Source organism: Diprion similis, chromosome 6 (genome assembly GCF_021155765.1).
Source record: "Diprion similis isolate iyDipSimi1 chromosome 6, iyDipSimi1.1, whole genome shotgun sequence".
In the NCBI taxonomy this organism is placed as follows: Eukaryota; Metazoa; Arthropoda; class Insecta; order Hymenoptera; family Diprionidae; genus Diprion; species Diprion similis.
The window spans coordinates 18773123-18796149 of NC_060110.1; the positions used below are offsets into that span (position 1 = coordinate 18773123).

At 33.4% G+C, this 23027-nt stretch overlaps 3 protein-coding genes across 5 annotated transcripts; 1 reads left to right on the forward strand and 2 right to left on the reverse strand.

The window, feature by feature from the left end:
* Positions 1 to 946: 946 nt before the first annotated feature.
* Positions 947 to 6901, reverse strand: LOC124407699 (START domain-containing protein 10-like). Of its 3 annotated transcripts, none has more exons than XM_046884116.1 (7): positions 6631 to 6901; positions 5056 to 5234; positions 4748 to 4895; positions 4410 to 4562; positions 4032 to 4156; positions 3801 to 3923; positions 947 to 3513 (listed from the first exon to the last, which is right to left on the reverse strand). In XM_046884116.1, exons 2-7 carry the CDS (start codon positions 5209 to 5211, stop codon positions 3409 to 3411), a joined length of 810 nt encoding a protein of 269 aa, XP_046740072.1. In that variant the 5' UTR covers positions 5212 to 5234; positions 6631 to 6901; the 3' UTR covers positions 947 to 3408. The 3 variants fall into 3 exon arrangements, with proteins under 3 accessions (XP_046740072.1, XP_046740071.1, XP_046740070.1); XM_046884115.1 differs by lacking the exon at positions 6631 to 6901 and adding an exon at positions 5947 to 6086; XM_046884114.1 differs by lacking the exon at positions 6631 to 6901 and adding an exon at positions 5943 to 6083.
* LOC124407697 (phosphoglucomutase-2) lies at positions 6220 to 14395 on the forward strand. Its single transcript, XM_046884111.1, has 10 exons — positions 6220 to 6348; positions 7760 to 7888; positions 7969 to 8225; positions 8405 to 8867; positions 8990 to 9177; positions 9845 to 10022; positions 10098 to 10321; positions 10681 to 10786; positions 13196 to 13422; positions 14015 to 14395. The coding sequence occupies exons 2-10, from the start codon at positions 7811 to 7813 to the stop codon at positions 14115 to 14117; spliced, it is 1824 nt and encodes a 607-aa protein (XP_046740067.1). The 5' UTR covers positions 6220 to 6348; positions 7760 to 7810; the 3' UTR covers positions 14118 to 14395.
* On the reverse strand, positions 14268 to 23021 carry LOC124407705. Its single transcript, XM_046884124.1, has 10 exons — positions 22823 to 23021; positions 22152 to 22499; positions 21319 to 21871; positions 20839 to 21061; positions 20274 to 20470; positions 20039 to 20176; positions 16415 to 19780; positions 16060 to 16316; positions 15708 to 15951; positions 14268 to 15609 (listed from the first exon to the last, which is right to left on the reverse strand). Exons 2-10 carry the CDS (start codon positions 22274 to 22276, stop codon positions 15535 to 15537), a joined length of 5178 nt encoding a protein of 1725 aa, XP_046740080.1. The 5' UTR covers positions 22277 to 22499; positions 22823 to 23021; the 3' UTR covers positions 14268 to 15534.
* Positions 23022 to 23027: the final 6 nt, after the last annotated feature.

Consider the following 23027-nt stretch of genomic DNA (forward strand, 5'->3'; position numbering starts at 1 on the left):
CGAAATTCGACTCGCTATATCTTTGATAAACGTTGAATTGAAAAAAGGAAAAATACGTGTCAATTATTTTTCGACATTCTATCTGACGATACTAATCGAATTTTTCATTCAAATATCTAATTCTCATCGCCCAGTGCATTCAAGCTAACTGACCAATTTGAGTTTTCAAACATTTCCCATTGAAAAAAGATGCAATGTATTGATATTATGTGTTAAAGCTGATACTTTTGAAACGGGAATCTTGGAGGTTTGAATTATTTCATCCATTAGTTTTCGTTCACAGGGTATATGCCTCCTCCGTTAATTTGCGTACAACAATCATGTTTAAACTGCATTTTTACGTAACGCATGTATAGTTTACACCACGTTTTTTTACCTGCGTTTCGCGTACAAAAAAGATTTCAAACACCACAATAAACAACTTGTGAACCAGACTTTGTTACACAAAGTATCATGTGCAACATGAAGACAAAATCTTTTTCACCCCGCGTATTTTCAATATTCGCGTCTTTCGATTTGGAAGATTTTTGAAAATTTTGTGACTAACATTGTTACGTTTAATAAGAAATATACGTCCGAAACCATTTTATTTTTATACAAACACAAAAATTGTTGCACATCACTTCTAAATTTTTAGATACGTCCGTGAGCATTTCGTAAATTTTTTTTTTCGAAAATTGGATCATGCAACCATTAGGTACTAACTGTCTGATGATGTCTTTGAAAGTAATAAAAATCACATCACCGTATCCGAAAATATCAAATTTTTACAAACATCAAACTTTGTAGGTATGTACTGAGAAAATTGCGGCATCCAGAATTTTGATCATATTTGAAAACTGAGCGAGCAATGTTACCACTATCATACCATCGATTGCCAGTATTTGTGGGGAGGATTCTTAATCAAATATGTTAGTAATCGTTTTTATAAATGAAATGCACCAAGTCGCAGTTTTAACAACTTTACTCAATCAACGTCGAATAAGTTATACATAATGTTGTGTATCATATATGTATTGTATATATAATATATATATATATATGTATATATAAATAAAGTGCAGCAACAGAATATACAACATACTTTTCTTTCGAACCAACGCACAATCACAGGTTTAAATATTCGCTTTACAACTATATTTTTACAAATCTTCAGCACATGGCATTAAAAACGTCTTCAAAAATTGTAAAGTCCATTAAACTTACATCTATTAGCAAACTATCGTTCTCTTTGACCATTGCAGACTAGGATAAGTCGGAAAGTGCAACGCATATTACTATGGTTAGTACAGAATATTGCACCTGAAATCACATTTGCTGATACATGATTCCAAATGCCAAGAGACCAAAATGCGAAATAAGTTCTGTCTTGCCCACCGAGTACTTGGCATTAATTTAACTATAATCAATTAGCTAGCAATTAAGTTGTGCCACAAAGAACGGCGGATTTTTAATTAAATTTTTGGTGCTCGTTAAAACTAAAATAATAATTTTGCGAAGAAAAATGCAAGAACCTATTAGACTTTTAGGCATGCGAATGAAGTTTGATTTACAATTGATTCAATGACTACACCACTAATTACAACCACTATAAAATTTTTAGAGTAACATTTTATATACGGCTTGAGAAAAAGGAATTATTTGCGATTGGTAAGCTATTGTGAGAAATTCACTCAGTACTGATTTCGTTCCAAACATGACTTGGTTTTCCGTATACATCAGCTACGTAATAGATGCGACATAAAACGAATTGATAATTGATAACAGTTACAAATTTGTGCAATCAATAAGATAAAGTCTTCGTATTCAAAATAGCTAGAGTGTTAAAGAATTTTTAGTCACTCATTAAATTTAAATAAAGCTAAATATTTAGTCGTAAGATTAAAGTAGATATACACGTATACTGGATCGGAAGAACAAGAAACTTTTAGCAATATTATTTAAAATATAACATAGCAATAATGCACTTATTGATCTTTGGTTATAACTAAATGCAAACTGGTAATACATTTCACTTTTGGTATTGAATCAGTGATACGAATGAGCTTGTTCAAGCATTTGAGTTTGCCAAATACCTGCAGTTACGAATCACTATTTACAGATGATTAATATTCGAAGATACATAGGTGTGTGTAACATGAGAGATAAAAAACTGATAATCTCAAACATTGATTCCACTCCGCTGTTTAAATTCACAGTAAAAATATGACATTGTTGAGTCATTATGTTCCTTTACTCGTGTATTCGGCACATCTTCAGTTCGATTTCAACACATTGTACATACATTTTTTTTATCACACAAAATGATATACAGTATACTGACGATAGAGTTAAAATATAGTATTTTGAAACATTTCTTTTGTTTTTATTTTTAAATAAGTATACCTATATACCTATAACATAGGAGATGGTATTTTCCACAAATCCCCACTATTTACTTCAGCAATAGTTAACACTTAGGACAATGAGCAATATATTTTGAAGCATATTATAGGATATATGTAATATATCATTGATGTAATAGTATTTGTGCTGTGCGAAAAAAAATACTTCTTTTCTAACTGCTATCATTTTCAATTATAGAGAATATTATTTGGAGGATGATTTGTATGGAACTTGGTATTTATTTCCACTGTTGCTAATAATGATTTATCGAGCACACGGCTGTAGTTAAATGATATGAAACTTTGTAATTTACGTATGTCGTAACAGGTAAAATGATATTTTCGTACGAGTATAATGTTTAGATGTTCATATTGCGCCGAACATATTTAGCTGTATCTATTGAATTTAGAACTAATCACAAAATGTAGGTTATTTATGTACGATTAAAAAAAAATCGAGTTGTAAATGTATCAATTATAATACATACCTCACTATGACTCCTGATCATATCACGTAACACCAATGAGTTTATAATCAGATGTGACCGAATTAAATGGTATACAATTATTTACTTGATTTCTGAGATTGCAGGTTTTCCTGTCAAGCAGCCTGTCATAAGCAGTGATTGATCATTGAGTCAAAACGAGTCAACACAATTACACTCCGGCTTCAAAATATAAAAGATATGCACGATCGAATTATTATTATTCCGTTATGATTATCTTCCATTTTTTTTTAAGTAACAGGACTATCATGTCTTTGTGATCAAAACTTAAATAACGTTAAATACGGACTTAGAAGAGTTATTATCAACATTGATATCATTCTGTATGATTATATTTTTTAAGGCTTAAGAGATATTATTTCGTTAAGAGCTAAATCAATTTTACGCACGATTTTTTCCAATGCATTATTCAACCTGACGATGTCCTGGTACGGACATTAATACTTCACCTATAGAACTAGACTACATGATCCTATCATTCATCATATGTAAAAATCCTACAACGAAAAGACAAGTTGTTAATCACTGTCCAGAGTCGTAATTTCTTTACTGGGTGCTTCCTTTAGTTCTGATTCATCAACAAAATTATTTTTAGAATTCTTCTCTTCTATTGATTTCACGCACTGCAAATAAAATGAAAATTTGAAATTCATTTATGGAACACATCGATTTTGATTACACATATTATTTTCCAATGAAATTTAATCTTCAAATCACCATATCCAATACACCACTGAAAGATATGATTGATATTTGTAAATATGGTGCGTATGCTTTAAGCCAAATCAACAAAGAAAGTATTTTGGAAATTCATTATAATATACCAAGATCAATATTTTCAGTCTCGTTTTGTACAAAATTTAGACAGAGAGACTTTGAAACACAGGGATATAAGAAGCATATTACGTACATCTTCAATTCGTATTCGAGGCGCACTGATTTGCTCTGGGAAATGCCAAGGCTTGTAATCAACTCTGTGGAGACTCTTCCAACTTGGATAACCGACGGCAGCTTTGTGCAATTTTTTCACCATCTATGCATTTTACGCAAATTGAATAAAACCATAAACTGATGTTGCTCAAATTTACGGAGAAAAATAATCACCTTTCGAAAATTAACAAATATTTGAAGAAGTTCTTACCTTTGGTGCAAATATTTGTGTCACTTTATTTACTAGCCATACTGGTAATTTTCCATGTGGATCTGTATGTGATACATATCCCAACTCACAACCATCTCCGTTAAGAGATTGCCTCACTATATATCCTGAGGAATTATTCACATCATCATGTTAGATATTGTTGAAAACGTGTATAAGACAAGGCATCCAGTGGCTGAGTGATTCAAAATTTCTTGAGAATTTCAGGATGGACAAGACATTTTTCAATCAAAAACGCCAGATCGAATATTTTTTGACCATGCAATTTGAAAAATGAACGTATGATACGAACGTGCTGATACTGAGATTCAATGGATAAAGAAAGAGTCGAACGTAATTAGTAGTATATCAGCCATATACCTGTGAGATAAGATGTCGCTCTAACGTAATTTTTCCTCGGTGGATGGTCTTTGTGAAAAACAGAATGATTGATGATGAGCTGTTCGTGCCCAATATCCAACCATGAACGATGCAAAACGAAGTCTCTATTCTTCAAAGGCGATGGACATGCCACTGAAAGTGAAATATTTTTAGTAACAATAAATTACAAAACTATATTCTATTCTCGATCCAATGGATGACATTTGTTTTCGTCAGTAATGCTTGAACATTGAATGTTATTACAAGTTATTACATAAATGATGATAAGTATCTCAATAATATTCCCAAACTCCACGGATATTCTCAAAGATACTCACTTGAATAGTACCCGATGTCATTGTTGGGATTAAAAAAGCCAATATCCTTGGACTCAATCATGTGTGTATCCCAAACTTTTCTATATTCAGGATCATGGAGGACGTCGTATAAAGTTTCTGGTAAAACATCAGGAAATCTTGTCTTAATCTATGAACGCACCAAAAAATACATTTCTCAAATGGCAATTTTTAAACTCGAATAAGCAAATTTGCAATATATTTTTTTTAATTGTAACTACAAACATGTTTATTCCGTCATCACTTTAATCCCATGAACAATACATGTATCAGGATAAATCAAAACTCACTTTAACCATCCTGAAGCTCGTCCCGTGCACAGTTTTAGTCCAGACCGAAAGGTCAGGTTTGTTGTAATCCAGCCTCCACTCATTGTTGTCATCGTACAGTTGCTTGAGTTTTTCAAAGTCTTTATCCTCTGCTATCCTGACAACTCCCACGTCCATTATAGCTGGTTTCTGTGCATAAACTACAGAAAATCACCCCAAATTATTAACCAGTCAGGTGCGATATATTATTCTGAGTTAAGCTTTTCAAAATTTTAATATCTCACTAGCAAGCTATCTAGGCTAGAGTCGAAAGCCATCTGGTCAACACACTCTGGCTTTTAGTCAATAGCAAATGGTATACTGATTAGATTATTCTCCTACGAAGATCAAGTTATGTGGTACGTGTTTTACTAAAACGTTATCAACACCGTCTTCATCATCAATTAATCGCTAAGTTCTACCACCTGCTATCGCTTTGGAACATTTATTGCATGTTATTGAAGTCAATTTATAGTAATACCAAGAGCAATAAACTTCATTAAGTATGATAATGTATAAATGTATATTAAACTCTATAAATTAGATTACAAATGAAAAGATTTTCAACATATCACCATTGTAAATCATAAACAGAATGATAGAAAAAAGAAAACTAACAAAATATTGTAGGTACAGATATTTTAGCAAAATAATAAATTTTCTTGTAAACAGAAAAACTTTTCCTGGACACATAAAAAGCGTTAACTACTCCATCAAATTATGCACACACATATGTCAAGAATCAAACAATCTTGCAAGTAATAAAGAGAGAAAAACTCTGCAATGTATTATCGGATTGGGGGTGCAGAAGGGTTACTTGTGCAGGGAAAAGAAAAAAGAAAAGAACCGCAGGTAATTAATTTACCTACCCACCCTTTTTCTGACACTCTTGTTTAGCGTCACGGCGACAAGTTCGCTTTATTCGCTCCGCATGCGAGGATATATTCGTGAATTTGCGATTAGATAAACGATAACTTATACATATCGAAACTAATATACTTTATGGCATATGTGCAGAGGCGGGGAGAAGGCGGGGAAATAGCGATTACGAACACATAATATATCTGCGTCAAGATTCGAATAAAACAAACGCGAATTTATGTGACGTTAGTGGAACAAAGCGAAGGGCAAATCAAATTGACGCACGAGCGACAAAAAGTGGATAAAACTGGTGTACGGTCGAGGGCAAAAGAAAACAAAAGAAATTCGCAACAACTCCGCTGAAGGACGAGGACAAGTCCAGAAACCTGCGCGACCTTATAATACGCACATCCCGTGAGTAAACTGTTCCTGCGTTTTATTGATTCGTAAAACGTAATTCAAACTTTCAGCCGAGTATATATCTTTACGAAATTTACGCACGAGTTCATTTATACTCGATCGAGTTGCCACTCGCCACTTGCCGGTCAAAGAATCGCCCAATTCATCTGTAAATGACCAGCTAGCGTCAAACCGTATTCGCACGAGGTTATGTTGTCACTGTATTTTAAATACGCATTCTTGGCCCGACCGGGGGGCGATGTGCCTAAGAAATTGTTTTGAAAAAATTGATACTGCCTTATCTACGACATTGCCTAACAAGGTCATGGCCACTGATATATATTCAACGAACTTGTCGCGTTTATCCAACTAAACGACGTAGCCCGACTGACTGCCAGCCGTCCGCAAACTGCCGTAAAATTACTGCTCGAGGACTTAAGGCTTCTCTCTGTCACCGAGAAACCGTGGGAGTTTTTTTAGTTATCAACCGGTGTGAGTTTATTACCCCCTTTTGTCTCGTTAAACTTCCTGAATTATAAATATTGCCGATCCGTTACGTCATTTCTTTGGTTATTTGGCAAAAGTGCGCAACTCGAAGCCGGTATGATTTTTTAAAGAGAACGACGTGAATTATAAGTCTCAAAAATTTTGCGCAGTTACATATAATTCGCAATTGCTGATTATTGGTCTTAGTTCGCACAATATGATGACATAGATTTTTCTTAACTCTAACTAGAATGATAAGATTGGATTATCGATGAAGATATTATCAAAAAATCCGTGTTATGCCGCGTATTTTCAAATCGTAGAGGGCATAACTCGAGTTATGTCAAATCACTACAATTTACAGTTCAACAAACTTATTTTCCGATTTATATTTATTGTGTTCCAAATCATAGATAGCAAAATTACTTTCACCTAAACCTTTTTTCATTTGTTGACGTAAGAAAATTTTTTTAAACATATTTGTCAATACCCAAGTATCTTGTGTATAATATTATATAATCTATGATCACTGCCCTATATTTTAATATTAATCACGGCAACAAGAGGATTTTTCGAATTTTACCTTTGTAGCCACAAGTGTTACCATTGGGTAGCAAATTTGAATGCATATCTCATTTACAACATCACTAATTCCAATGGGCCATAATTAATTACCTTGATTGAAAACACATATTTGTATGTAATATTTATTTCTTTTTATTTCAATTCTTATCACATGTCAAATATCACTTGCACAGTATTATTAATTGAATTAATTCAAAATCATTATCTGTTGGAAGTTGAGTGAAAATTAAGTTATTAAAAAAAATGTTAGACGCGCTTTGCATCATTGACAAAATACATGTCAAATGAATAGATTTATGACAAAATAGTTACCATTATTTTTCTAAGATTATTTTACTACTATTATTATTTCCAGTTCCATTTTTTGCATCATAAAATTTGCATACCAATTTGCATAAACCTGATTATGGCGCCAAAGGATTCTGTAAATACTGGGAACACGATCTTAGATGATAAAATAAAGGAATGGCTGTCTTGGAACAAGGTATGAACGAATTCTGTAGTAAAAAAAAAAATCTTTTGAATCAAGAGCACTATTTTTTTCATCTAAATTTTATTTTCAAGGATTCAGCAGCAGAAAATGAGATTCAGAATTACATCAATGAAGGAGATGTAAAGACTCTGTCTAAACTTTTTCTTAAGCGATTGGAGTTTGGTACTGCTGGACTGCGTGCTCGTATGGGTCCAGGATACAGTCAACTAAACGATTTAGTCATTGTACAAACTGGTCAAGGATTTGTCAAATATTTATTATCCACCATTTCTGACGCTAAGAAAAGAGGAGTTGTGCTTGGATACGACGGCAGGCATCATAGTAAACGGTGTTACTCTATAGTTCATTCCTTATTTAAGTGAAATTCATTAAACTGTAGGCTTCAATTGCTATGATTTAAAAAAATGTATAATTCACATGATGTAGTCGGAGTAGAAATCCTAGAAATTATTTTGGCTTCATGGATGTTTGAACAAATCTCGCTAATTTTTTTAAAATTGTTTGCAGATTCGCAGAGCTGACTGCAGCTATTCTTATGAACAATGGTGTAAGAGTTTATATGTATTCAAAGGTCTGCCCAACACCTTTCATCCCCTATGGAGTATTGAAGTACAAATGCGCAGCAGGTATAATGGTCACAGCGTCGCATAACCCAAAGGAAGATAATGGGTATAAAGTTTACTGGGATAACGGTGCTCAGATTATTTCACCTCATGATAAAGGAATCCAAAAATCCATCTTGGATAATTTAGAACCATTGGAATCGTCGTTTAATACTTCAGGAATTGATAGCAATGAGCTGTTTAATGATCCACTTGAAGACGTTATGCAATCTTATTTTAAAATTCTTAAGAATGTGGTTTTGTATCCTGAAACGAACAAAAATACAGTTCTAAAATTTACATATACAGCTATGCATGGTGTGGGATATGATTACATGGTCAAAGCATTTGAGGCAGCTAACTTCAAGGTAATTTGTAGCTCAAAGTATCAATGTGACGGAAAAATAGTGTGGCCCACTATTCTAATTTAGAATAATTGAGAAGATATTTTATTATCACGCTACATATTACTACATCTCATATGTTTCAGCCATTCATTGTGGTCGAGGAGCAAAAGGATCCTGACCCAGACTTTCCAACGGTTAAATTTCCAAATCCAGAAGAGGGTAAAAGTGCGTTAGATCTGAGTATGAGGACTGCTAACCAAAATGCTTCTGGCATAATTTTAGCCAATGATCCAGATGCAGACAGACTTGCTTGTGCAGAAAAAAATCATAAGTATGTTATTGTAGGGGATACATTATCTGTTAAAAAAGATATTTTCAAACTACACGTGTGTTTTAAGAAGATTACGACAATTAACTGAAACCCTCGAAAACTTTACACAAATGTCATATAATGACATGTTTTAGAACTCAACCAACAAGATTTAGGATACAATTCAGTTTTATTGTCGAAAGCATATAACAGACTCTGAATACTGTACCTATGAACAATTTTCGTAACAGTATATGAAACAAGGTGTACGAAATACTATTTTTTTAATCGTCAATCGATCCCAAATATCATCTCTCTAGAATTATGTTATAAAATTTTTCAAATTTCTGACAAACAACACACATTAAATGTAAGAATGTCCTTCGATTTTGATTGTATCCGATTATCACTGTTGATGTATTCCGAAATTGAAGTTTGAACAAGGCATGTTAACAGCAATGCATTAGTAAATGATTAATTGCTCCTTCGATAATAATCTTTTAAAAAATGTCATTGAGTGTGAACGCGAGCTTCAGAATTTTTTACTACCGAATTACCCAAAAACAGTAACAACTTAGTTCATACACACATAGCCTTTGTTTTACACATTAACTTTGTTTTAATAACGATTTTCTTGAAGCACAGAAAATATTTTCTTTCACTTATGCATTTATTTACAAATTTTCAGAGGCGAATGGCGGGTTTTCACTGGTAATGAATTAGGAGCTTTGTTAGGCTGGTGGATGCTACATCAGCACCAAGTACGATACCCTGATGCTAATTTAAGTGACGCGTTCATGTTAGCATCTACAGTTTCCAGTAAAATACTGCGATCTATGGCCAACAAAGAAGGTTTCACATTCGAAGTAAGCACACCTGCCTAACTTGATAATTAATCATAATGATGGGTGGGACTAACGATTTTACTAATTTGTTCTTAGGAAACATTAACAGGCTTTAAGTGGATGGGTAACCGAGTAACAGAGCTGTTACGTCAAAACAAAACCATATTATTTGCTTTTGAAGAAGCTATTGGATTCATGTGCGGCTCCACTGTAATAGATAAAGATGGCATCAGTGCAGGTGTCCGTGTCGCTGAAATGGCATCATATTTAGAAACTATGGGGATATCGCTTGCTGGAAAGCTAGACGAAATTTATGCAGAGTGAGTATTTTTTTGTCTACATTGCAGTGTGTAGTACCATCAGGAATAATTCTTACTGCCAAGTTGTTGAAGAAATTGAAAGAGCAAGTTAAAAATAAGGTATATCAACTTTTTGAATGCAGCTCATCAGAGAGCGACCACTGGACATTTACTTCCGTCACTTAGTTTGTAAAAGCATAAGTCCACTTAAATATTCTTGCACGTTCGAATATACCCACTAATTTAATAATGATTAATAGTGTTTTTGTATATGCTCACAAGTTACGCACACACTTCTATTATACAACTTATCTAAAAAATTTGTGCAAAGCAAACTCTGTAGTTAGTATGATACTCAAGGTGTGTAATTCTAAATGCAGGTATGGTCATCATATTAGTGATAATTCCTATTACATCTGTCATGAGCAACCAGTGATCAAAAGTATCTTTGAAAGACTAAGAAATTTTAACGGAAAACGAAACACGGTGAGTAGCTTCACCTTGTTACTTTTTTTTTAAGACTAAACAGCTTAATGCGAGACTTGACCAGCTTGAACATAATTTAATTAGATTAGCACAAACAACATGCGGTCTATTCCCACTCATAAAATCTCGTGCAATTAATGACTTCTATTAACTGCAACCACTCGAAGTCATGCTGAACAAAATGTGCATGTTATATGCTACTCTAACCTGTTTCATACCTTGGGCTCACTAATTTGGCTAACGCTATATTGTAATTATCATTTTCTTAGCACTGTGAAGACTACCTTTATGTCAATTAATATTAAGGAATGACTTTTGCCGAAGTAGGGCAATGAATCATGAAATTTATTTGCTTTCCTAATGAGGGAATGTCTTTTTTTCTCTTTTATCTGAATATTATATTTATACAAGTTATGTAACATGGTGGGGGAAAATCTTAATTCTACATATTAGTCAACGTTGATTTCATTTCTTTTACAACATTAAGCACATAGCTTTTTGTGCTTGACAATAATTGGTAGATTAGTAGAAAGAACTTAAATGCATAAATAAGTGAATTTATATATACTTTTGCAATATTTTGAATTCCGAGTTGTAGAATCTTGTAAAATTTTAGCATTGTCATGTGTTTATGTAAACCTCCAAGTTGATTTAACGGTATACGTAATAAACGTATAATTTATTCCCAAGGTAAGCAAGTTTTCAATTCATTACAATAATGCAAGAACTTCAAAGAACGTAATGGAAGGTATTTCATATATGTGTAATGATAGAAATATTACTCAGTGTGTACATATAGAGAAAAAGATACCTTATCATTGCTGACACATACTTAAATATGTATGGAGGTATCTTTCAGAACATAAATACTTATCTTCATTATAAAAGTAAGATTATCCAATCGGCATCCATGCGGTACCAAGTTAGCCAATAAAAGTATTTCTACCGTTTTAATTGATGACAACGCTTCTGTGGAAAACATTTTATCCAATTGGAATGGAAGTAGTAGTGTTTCAACTGCAAGGCCGTGGTGACTGGATTGAGAACAAACAAAAATATTTCTCTTAAATATTAGATATTATTTGATCTCAACTCTTTAGCCTGGTTTATTCCTTAATAATACAATTGACAATGTTGTTGATCAAACCTCATTTATTAACTATAGAAATAATAGTTTGAAATTGATGAATTGAAGTTGCATGTTTATGAATGAGAGGTTTTACTAATAATGTACACATCTAACTTCACTTTATTTATAGTTCAAATTGCATTTTCTGAAACACTTCGTGTCGCTCGCTGCAATAGTAATATCATACAGGAAGTATGCGATTCTTTTTTAGTTTTTAAATATTGCTTTTTACAATTGGTCTCCATTGATTTTCTTCGCTTTGTTACATTTTTGGAACTGTTTTATCCATTCCAATTCACTTTTTCCAGTGTTTAATATCGTGTGCTGATTACTTTCGAGTACTAACATTTGGGTGATGACCTTATCTATATACATATACATATACATATAGGAGTTGGTCAGCAAAGTTGAGATCAAATTAAAACGAGCAGGAAACGCGAACATCGTTCACACTTGAACTAACAACGTTCTCGAAAGTCGTAAAATAATCAAAATGTCAAACAACACAGTGTGGTTGAATAAATTGACGGATATGTTTCTCACATCGCTGACGCTCATTCCATTCCTTCTTTTGGGAATATTAGCCATTCCTGTAGTGCAGTCCTTGTATTTTCTTACACCTTTCTTCGAGGAGACATCAGAAGTGGGTGTATCGTAAGTGAGGACATTATTGATTTCTTCACTGGTAACTTTTTCATTCACATATTTATTCGACATAAATATTTGCCCTTTCATTTTATCTTTTATTAGAAAAAGTTTGAGTTATAAGTTTATGCTCTCTGAATCACTCATACTTACTACACTTCTTAATATGTATTAAGTACACCGGAATAAAGAAGTGCAAGGTTTAAAGTGTCAATAATTTTCAATGAAGATGAGTCTGACAGAAACTTTTCACACAGATTTACTAAGCAACCATTTTCCAGGAAAAATTGGTGTATGCTGTGATTTTCTCCAAGTTCCCAGATGGATACTAAATAAACCTGTCGAAAAAAGTAAACGATGTAGCAGTAAATTTTCCATTACATATAATTTTTTTACTTTACCAATTTTGATGTAAACTTATTTGGCAGTGTTCTACTCATAATTTTTTAACCAGTTTCGACTTCTGATTCTCATTTTAGAAGAACTAAGAATCCTGGAATTCAATATAGTCCTATCTTTTTTCTTTAAAACGAAATAGACAGCTTTTCATACCAAAAGTGATGAGCAAATAGTGTCACGAGTTTTTCCAATGAAAAGAATTTTAATGCTATGAATCCAATGTTTATGCTTTACAGTATCCAAGCAGCATCCTTGGAGGCAAATATCCCATAATTGGCATTCGCGATCTTACGACTGGATATGATAATACACAGCCCGACAATAAAGCAATTTTGCCAGTTTCAAAGTCCAGCCAAATGGTCACATTCACATTTGAAAATGGGCTTGTGCTTACGTTGCGTACCAGTGGTACTGAACCCAAAATCAAATATTACACAGAGTTGTGCGCCTCGCCAGATAAGCAGTGAGTATTTTAACTTACGTAACTAACAACATTTTCGCTGTTTTGGTAAAAAGAATCACTGTTTTTTGATCACATTATTATTAAACAAGCATTATTTTGAATAATCAAAAAACGTATATTAAGTATTACAAAATTTGTATAAATATCACAGAAAAATTTAAGGCATTTTATATCATACAAAACTTTTGTTTGGTCTTAAAAAATTTCGCACGAGTCTGCACTTCGTAAATATTTTATCATCGGTGATCAATAACAATGGCAGATTGTTATGATTGTTAAACAGCTCAGCTATCATATGATAATCAATATTTTAGACATTCTCTTCAGAATTATCTTATCTCTGATCGAACAGGCCATATTTTATCCATGCTTTAATTAAGTTTTTCGTCAGGCTTGAAATGTCCAAGCAAAGCAGCTTGCCACCATCCAACTTTATATAAAAAATAAAATTGTACTAATGCAAATGTGCACAGTCAAAGTAGAAAACAAACTGGAAGTTAAAATACTTATATCTAACTTGTGGGCTGTTTGATCTTTTATATAATGCAATATTGATAATGGTATTACTAAATGTGCCAATTCCCTTTTCTAGGGACCTTACAGAGCTGAAGGATGTACTGAACGAAATGGTGGCTGCGATTGTGCTTGAGTTTTTAGAACCAGAATTGAATGCGCTTATTGCGAGAAGTTCATGACTTTATTACTATCTATTTAATTATGATATGGTATGAAGAATGAAGTTGATTTAAATGATTTCGTGAACGTTGTCGAAGGAATAGTTTAGTTCTAGTCACAAACCTATTCAACACAACCAGTGGATATTTGAAATAACCCAGAAGATTTTCTCATAACATTCATATTTTTTTTAAATGTTGCTAGTTATATGACAATAATCGAATTGAAATAACTTCTAGTTGTATTGTTTTTTAGATTTTTTGTTGAAGACACTCGAATTTCTAGTTCATAACGAAAACAAAAAGAAGTTCACTTATCAGTCATATTGAAGTGAATAAATATCATCAATAAAAAAAATAACATATACATTAATCCGTAATTAAATGTTCATGTTTTATATTCCAATGATAGAAGGGCAAGATTTTTTATTATACCTCGATGTTCTGTGTTAATAAAAGAAAATATATTGTTTCTTATTTTTCCGTAAATGTATCACAATATAATAAGTAGTGATTTATTACAATTAGTTGTAGTCGACTACAACGATTTATCCAAAAGGATCCTGTGATTTTCCTAAGAATTTACGTTTGTTGGATTTAGGTGAAACCGAATGTTCTCCTTTCTGCGATAGATAAATGAATCTTAGCAGTGAATGAATAATTTATGAAGTAATGATAATTGTCTTCTTATCCCTATGTCTTGATAACTGATAGCTGTGTATTGTAACTATCATTGCAAGTATAATTGATACATAGAAAGGCAATTTCTCAAACATTGCAGTACTGATAATTGAGACTTTATTTTGTATATAATATATTCTTCATTCAATAAATGTAACTCTTGAAATTCAGCAACTAGGTCAGTTGCCATACAGTGATATTTATAATCAAGCTCCAGGGATAGATTATAACGATATCAAGAAATATTACTTGTCAGACATAATCCATAGACATTTAATGCGCTGTCATTGTTCTAGATATCAACATGACCTAATTACCTATATTGTTGCATTATATTATTCTTTAGTCCGAATAAGTGGGATCTGATATAAATGTTTTACAACGAGGAATAGTTTTTCTGATATACTTTTATGATATCAAAATCGGAAACAAAAACTTGACATTTGATTTGAGTTGAGGTGCTAATAAGACCAACCAAATATAAAAAGACGATGAAGCTCTTTTCCCGGCTTACCATGTCATCAGTACAGAAAAATAAATTCTAGTATAAGAAATTTCATAAAAAGTATTATCTATATTACTAAACATTCCGATGCATTGTATACATGTAGGTATGTCCTAACAGTAGAAAATTTTCCAATGATTAATTTAAAAAAGTACTGCATCTAATAACTATCGGTTAACTTGTATTTAAAATGTTTTTACTTTCAATGACCTTTTGATAATTTCTTGAGTTCTTTTTGGCTCATTAGACACATCAGTTTTTTTTTGGGCTGGCTTTCCGTTTAGTTTTACTCTTCTTTGAATTGGCCAATGTGCGAAATGTGATGCACTGTGAAAAAGATAGAAGAACATTTAAAATGATTTCTTTTCGGTTTTTTAGAAATTTAGGGAATAAATTTCATCTCTGGTATATAAGTTTGGACTGACCTGCTCATCTAAAAAATCCATCAATGAATTGAGATTACATTTTAACCCTTGAGTCTTTAATGTTGCATGCAGTTCCTCTAATATTAATGGTTCATAGGCCAAAATTTTGTTGTGCAATACTTTATCCACTTCTATTAATTTTCGGAAAAAACCCTCCAAACTGTCGGAGTTGTCAAATTGGCTGAGAGTGTAGGAATCATTATAGTCTGGCCCTTCGTAGTCGTCGGAAGCTTCGCTCACGGTTCTTCAGATGGACAAATATTTTTTTTAGTAGGCATAACATTTAGAGGATCCATGCATTTTTATACTTAATATCATGAGTTTATTTCTATACGTATATATTTCTATTTACCTGGTATCAAAAACTAATGCTTCAGATTCAGAGTCAACATTATATGTGCTTCTATCATTGAGAGCTTCAATACTCTTACTCCTATTTAGTCTTTTAGGAGCAGGGCATTCATCATTGCTACTGTATAAGTTAGAATATGAAGTAACATTGTTATCAGCCACAGGCACCAATGGGTGTAATTCGTTATAAATGTACCTGAGAAGTTGTTTAGCTCTGTGACGTTTTTGCGCCTTCAATCCGTATTTGTTCAACTCTTTCTGTTAAAAAGAGATAAAAACACAATTATGAAAATATTCTCGTTGAAAAGAAAGTCGAATGAAACGACGTGTTGTGGCTGAGAAAAGAAGCAGCTTACCCTTAACTCGGGTGTCTTCATTGCACTATAATTAGCCAGTGGTGTGATGTTTTCGGCAGATACTTCTTGTACCGGTGTGGTTTCATCTTTACTTTTGCTGATATTCTGATGTTTCACTGATGGCGTCCCTACCATTGCTAATTCGCAATCAAGTGAATCATTCATTAAGTTAGACCAATTTGGTCCCTTCGTTTTGATAATATTTTCTGATATTGATCTCTTTTGCAAACTAACGAGAGAACGTTTTGGAATATTTATTGGTGATATGCTTCCACTCCTTGAGTGGCTTGAAGGTCTGGAATTCCCGACTTCTTTTGATCTTTTCGTCGAAGCATTAGATAGAGTCTTACGCGATATATTGATTTTGGAATTTTCATTATCACTCGAATCACTGTCCAAGATGTAATGTTTTTTCACTGTGCTCTGATTGCTTGCATCTTCTCCCTTTTTAGTATTTACTGGGTTTGTTTTGATTTTTGACGAATTCTGTTTAACTGTGAATTCTATTTCATTGAAATCTGCGTTGCTTATTCTGTCATACGAGGAAACATCATCAAATACAGTTCTATATGTTCGAGAAGTAGGAGTCGATATGAATGAATCTAACAGACCTGCTCTGGATGGTTTGGCTAGATTTATAGGCGATTTGGGTAAAATATGATTACTCCTGCTGCCGTTTTCAAGTAAACTGTCAACTTCATTGCTAACTATATTAATGAGATTAAGGTCCATCGAAGCGGGTGACATTGCTCCAGAAATTTCACAGTCAGGAGAAGGTATGTCAATGCAATCTTTGTCAACATTTTGTAATTTCGGTATTTTTGCAATCTCGTGATCCTTCTTCGTTTCTGTATCCTCTGGGTCAGTCTCTTCGCTGTAAATATCAGATTTTTTTGGTTCACCTACTTTGGGTGATTTAATTTTTTCAGTATGTCTAGGAAGTACAGACTCAATCCAACACTCAGCATCAGTGTCTTCATCGTATATGTTACTTTTTTTGGTTTTGTGATCATCATTTTCTAACATTTTATCCTCCACTTTTCCATCAATAAAACTTTGAATTTCTTTGACCGTATTCTTGTCTATTCGTTCATCATCCGACATTTCGTTATTAGATTTTGTTTTTGATAGAGACGTCCTGTAATATTTACCACTTTTTCTGCTTTTCGTTGAGATATTTGAAGATTTAGTGCTAGATAAATCAGATAGATCTATTTCCAAGTCTGAGAGTTCAGCATCATCAAATTTCGAAGCTTTTTGTTCCACAGTATCCGACTCTGTAGAACTCAGAACTTCTGGTGATTTTTCAACATTTCTTCCACCTGCTGGCAATGTGCTTGATAATTCCTTCTGTACATTAGATATGCTCTGATTTGGGTCTGTGTACTCATACTTCGACGAGTAACTATTACGATTCAATGCATCATCTGTGTTCCATAGTTCATCACCTGAACTTTGATAATCCTCAGATGATAGGTGTTCATTTGTACCTTTAGAACTCGATATGGAGATCCGTGAGTAATTATTTTTAAGGGCACACCGATATTTATCTATACTATTGTGGCTGTGTTTTCTCTTATATTTTGTGAACATAGATAAATCCTGGTCTTCGGTATCAGTGCTATTGGTGTCTTCATCATCGTCTAGCTTACTTTCTCCGGAAGATTCTTGCGTTAGATCAAAAACGGCACTAACAGTGTCATCTAGTTTAGCAACACGTTTCTGGGATGGTTCTATTTCATTCTCCGTATCTTCATTGTTATCTTCTTTTTGATCGGCTTTCGTATCTGTTAATTCACCACAGGTGACTTCAAGTTTTGAGACATGAGAAGTTCCTGTATTTTTTAAACATACGTCTGATATAATTTTATGGGCAGGTAAATTGAATATCGCAGGATTTTTAACAGCTTCTGACTCTATCTTCGCTTCAAAAATGCTCAGGGCTGTTCTTTTCTTTGATGGAACTGTATAATCTAACTCAGATTGCGTAGTATTTTGTAAATTTTTTTCAATATTAGGCGAAACATCGGACCTTTTAATACGAAATGGATTTTTGCGCTTTTTGTTAGGATACACGTCAACTGATTCGCATTCCGAATCCGATTCAGAAATGCTTTTAGCGTTTATCTTCTGGATTCGTTCAATAGCTATTGTAATATCGCCCTTTTTTTTTATAAACATGCTGGACTTGTTCTTATCAAAATTCAAATCGTCAACTTCCACAGACGGATCAGCATCATCTGTAGAAAGAGAGTGTCTGTAACTTTTTCGCTTACGAGTAGATACGAATTCAAAGTCCACTTCAGATTTTCCAAACTCTCTCCGGTGAGTCAGATCTGCTGTTTTATTAGCCATTAATGTATCATAATTAGAATTTTTGGTGTCCAAAGTGTTGGTAGAAGGAGATATAACTTCAATGTCTGAATCACTATGATTTGCAGTATGTTCCAAATCACATTCTTGTTGCTCCAATGCCATAGTACTATGTAAAGTATTTTCGGTTATACTATCATCAAAAATATCAGGAGATATACTGCGATCTACTTCAAGATTTTTATCAAGCAGTTTCAAATTTTCAGTGCGAGGTAGAACATCGCACTTGGTTTTGCTCAATGTTGAAGTACTTTTCTTGAGACTTTTTTCATTTATGTTATTAGAGTTGACAGTTTCAGTACTTTCGAAGTTCTTTTGGGTTCTTGGTACGGTTGATAAATTCTCACACGCAGTTCTGGTACATGGTGAAGTTGATGAAAATTGTGAAAAACTAGAATTACTATCAGGCATGTCAGTAATGTCTGACTCTAAATTCATCTCGAAATTCAATTGTTGAGTTGACGTATTAACTTTATTTGATTTCAGCTCTTCTGATTTATCCCTTAAGTAAACAAATAGCCGTTGCAATTTGTACTTTCTTGCCAGTGCTTTTACTTCCGACAAGGTGTTAGGGTCGTCAAAAACTGACACGTATTCCATTATAACACTGCAATAGATATATTCCAGAAACGCACTTGCTGCAGAAACTTCCGTTTCTGGCCAGTATATTCTGTCCAATACATGATTATTAGGAACCACATCGTCCAAGACTTCTCTACATCTTACAAATAATACTAGTCGATGCGCAGGTAATTCTGTATCTCCTTTTATAATCACCAAGATGTCACTCATGTTCGAACTAATCAGTAAAAACCTCCAGTCGTTCGACAAATGACCAATGAACTCTTCGTCTACTCTACTCTTTAGTGTTGATACAGGATTATCATCAGCCATTAAACTTTCAGCTTCAGAACAGATTGGACTTTCTGAAAGAGCCGTGGTATTTTCATCAATTGTATCAGGAAGGTGTTTCGCACTTTGGTTGAGAGGTTCCTATGAAGCACAAAAATAATTGTATTTTGAACTTTTTTCAATCAAAACTTAACTGTATTTCAATTACTGTATGATGATGTAAATTAACGACAGATGAAAAGGTGAAAAATTTTATACATTCAACGAAAAACTCGACGTAACTATCTCTATTCAAATTCAGGAAAACTTAGACTGTCGTGTGTGTGAAATATACTGAAGGAACGAAAAAAAGTATGTTGGTATATACTGTTTAAAGAATAACTCTAAAAAATATTTTACCACTTTGGGTTGTTCCTCTCGTCCCGATGTTATTTCAGACTCAACTGTGACCTTACATAATAAAAGCTCCAACTGTTTGCAAAAATATGAACTTTTACTGCCGAGACATTGTTGAGTTTTATCCCACAATCTATCTTTCTGTGAAAATCAGGGAAAAAATTGATAGAACACAACTTATCAATCATAATAGCAGATTGTGTGAATATTCATACAACAATATTAATTCAATACTTACCACACGTTCATAAGACTGAAGCAAGCGACTTTTAAGAATGATATTCTCTTCTGGTTTGGTAACTTCTGCCTCTTCTTCTATCATAGCTTGTGTTATCGCTTTGTCACCCATTAAAACTTCAGCAATTTGAACTGATAAAATATGATCTCTTTCCTGCTTGGTACGAATTTGCAGAAGGGTTGGACCAGCCGGTCGTCCTAAAATCAGATTTAAACCTTATACATATATGTATAGTCTACCATGTATACTTGGTAAAAATGCATAGCTTCAATATTTTTGTGATTGTTCATTGTTTGCTCGATTGACTGTCAATGCTAAAAATTATACTGCATTACATTGATATTACTATTGAGTTCAGACCATATTCTGACATTCAATTCGAGATATGGCTGATATTTACATGCATCACAATTTTTTTCATGCTGTAAGTTTGGAATATTCAATATTCCTCATTTTATCGACCATTGATAATTTATGAAACTAATAACAATGTTTATTTGAAACCTCCTGCTAAGATAACTTGCTGGTATCAACAGGACAGTGTGTTAAAAGCATTGTGACATACTTTTTTTGGATTTGTTACTGGTAGATACTGTTGCAGATTTGTTTGTAGTGAACCCGAAATTTTGAAGTGTTTTTCTACGCTCCTCTGTCATCTCTCCGTAACTTGAGGGACTGGGTTCACCTACTAGTAAGTGTGCATCTTCGATTTCCTCCATCAATTGTGCTTCATGGAGTGACATTGAGAGAGCCAAAGCTATTTGTAATTGTGGATCTTTGTCTGAGATCTGTAATATTATTTTTCTTGCACATTCATGATCATAATTATACCCTAAACCATCAAAATATGATTCTTCAAAGCTTCACATATTGAAATCGTACTGCTACTTTCTCTGTACTTCAATAACTTCTCTGATGACTATTTAGTTTACCAAATTCCTCTAAATACCTTACAATAAATGCAGTGATAACAAAGAGCTACCAATATTATGTTAATTTGCAAAATTGCATGATCCATTAGAACGCATAATATAAAACTACGTACCAGTTTACGCGATATCGTTTTCTTAGGCTGTATTGCAGGAGCTTCGAGAAGGCCTAGCGCCTTTCTCTCATTAGCTTGTTTTGCCTGCAATTCGACGGCATCCAAAAGTTTTTTGGTTGATACTTTATTCTTAGTGGCACAACTTTTCATGTGACTATTTTTAGTTGTTGCATCTTTAAAGGATTTGAAACACAATGGGCACGGAAAAGCAGTTTTCACCATTGTTTGTGGTTTGAAAAAAGATGATTCTATCGATGGTTGATTTACATTTGACACAGCATCTCGATATCTTTTCTGCTTTTTCTTAAGAACAGGTTTGTTCTCTTTATGAGTTAATCTCTTGTTCCGTAGCGAAACTTTGAAATCTGCTAATGATTCGTTCAAGTCAGTCTCTTTCACTGGGGATCGGAAATCAGCCAAGCTATCATCTTTATCCAACGACATAGTGTCACTGAGCAATCCACAACTAGAGGTACTCGTAGAATTCTCTGGATGCAAAAATGTTTCAATGGCTTTTGAATGACTGGCAGACTGATCAGGTTCTTGGGCCGAGCTAAAAAGAAATACTTGTATTTTATTTCCTATTACCAGATTTATTTCTAATGAATTTTGTATCTGGCAATTTTTGAGCGTCTGTCGCTCAGAATCTGACTCAGAAATTCTGAAGTATTATAAGGTGAAAAAAATCACACAACACTGAATTTTGATAGGAATTTCTTTTTATTATAAAAGACAACATAAGGGTTCTTACATTGTACAGTAAGGTATATTGAAACAGTCAGATTTTGCACGAGACTTTTATTGACTACATAATCAAATCAACAGGTTCCTACCTTTCGTCATCTTTCTTTTTGACTGGCAATTTTTTGTTTCTAAGTGATAAATTTCTGGGGTTTATTTTTCTTCTACTATCTAATTCTCTCAATTGAGAGAAATCATCGTGCTCCCGATTTTCCATCCTTACGTTTCTTCCTGTACAGTATATTGCATAGCTCTAAATACTGGGCTCTGAGGATTCTTGCTTTTTGGCCTTTGCTTTACTATCTATTATCTCATAGAACGTATTAAGCATTAAATTATTTCTCTGTCTTTCTTCATCAGTACTTTCACTTAGTGTCTCTCTCCTGAATGCGCTTTGGATCTCAAACGATTGAAAGATGCCAAGAAAAATAGGAGAATACCTGTAAAAATGAAAAACTCATTATTATGTGTACTCAGACGTCAGATATTATTGAAGAGCTCTCTCGCTTCAACAATGCATACTTGTACAAGTCAACTATCGGTATATTTGCAGTTTTGTCGAAATACCCATTTTTATCATATATGAAATTGAAATATAGATGATCAAGTGTTCTTTGGTTGAAGATTTATAGATTTTTTAAAACTTTATTGCAGACAATTTCACTTTATTCGGTTTGCTCACACATTTTCTGATACGATAGATATGTCACGGCATGTGAATTGTTGTCAATTATTGATGATATTATTTCCAATTTCAACTTACATAAGTATCGCTCCGGTTATGAGAGTGAAAGCAGACACCACACCACCAATGTAAGCTCGGAATTTAAATAATGGTGTGCCTTTAGTTCTACGGGGTTTTCTATATCTATCATCTATTGAAGCCATCGAATTGATCGGTTCTAAAGTGTTATTGAAGTTTGTTGTTGTCGGTAACAATCATAGACTTCGTGTTAATTCTTCTTCGA

Coding starts and splice junctions, on each gene's coding strand:
- LOC124407699 (XM_046884116.1), bottom strand. CDS start 5,211: ATGGACGTGGGAGTTGTCAGGATAGCAGAGGATAAAGACTTTGAAAAA. Junction 3,924..4,031: donor CACAAATATTTGCACCAAAG/GTAAGAACTTCT, acceptor TAAAATGCATAG/ATGGTGAAAAAATTGCACAA. Junction 3,514..3,800: donor CTCGAATACGAATTGAAGAT/GTACGTAATATG, acceptor TTTTATTTGCAG/TGCGTGAAATCAATAGAAGA.
- LOC124407697 (XM_046884111.1), top strand. CDS start 7,811: ATGGCGCCAAAGGATTCTGTAAATACTGGGAACACGATCTTAGATGAT. Junction 7,889..7,968: donor AATGGCTGTCTTGGAACAAG/GTATGAACGAAT, acceptor TTTATTTTCAAG/GATTCAGCAGCAGAAAATGA. Junction 8,868..8,989: donor TTGAGGCAGCTAACTTCAAG/GTAATTTGTAGC, acceptor CATATGTTTCAG/CCATTCATTGTGGTCGAGGA.
- LOC124407705 (XM_046884124.1), bottom strand. CDS start 22,276: ATGGAAAATCGGGAGCACGATGATTTCTCTCAATTGAGAGAATTAGAT. Junction 16,317..16,414: donor TGAAGACACCCGAGTTAAGG/GTAAGCTGCTTC, acceptor TCTTTTTAACAG/AAAGAGTTGAACAAATACGG. Junction 15,610..15,707: donor TGGATTTTTTAGATGAGCAG/GTCAGTCCAAAC, acceptor TCTTTTTCACAG/TGCATCACATTTCGCACATT.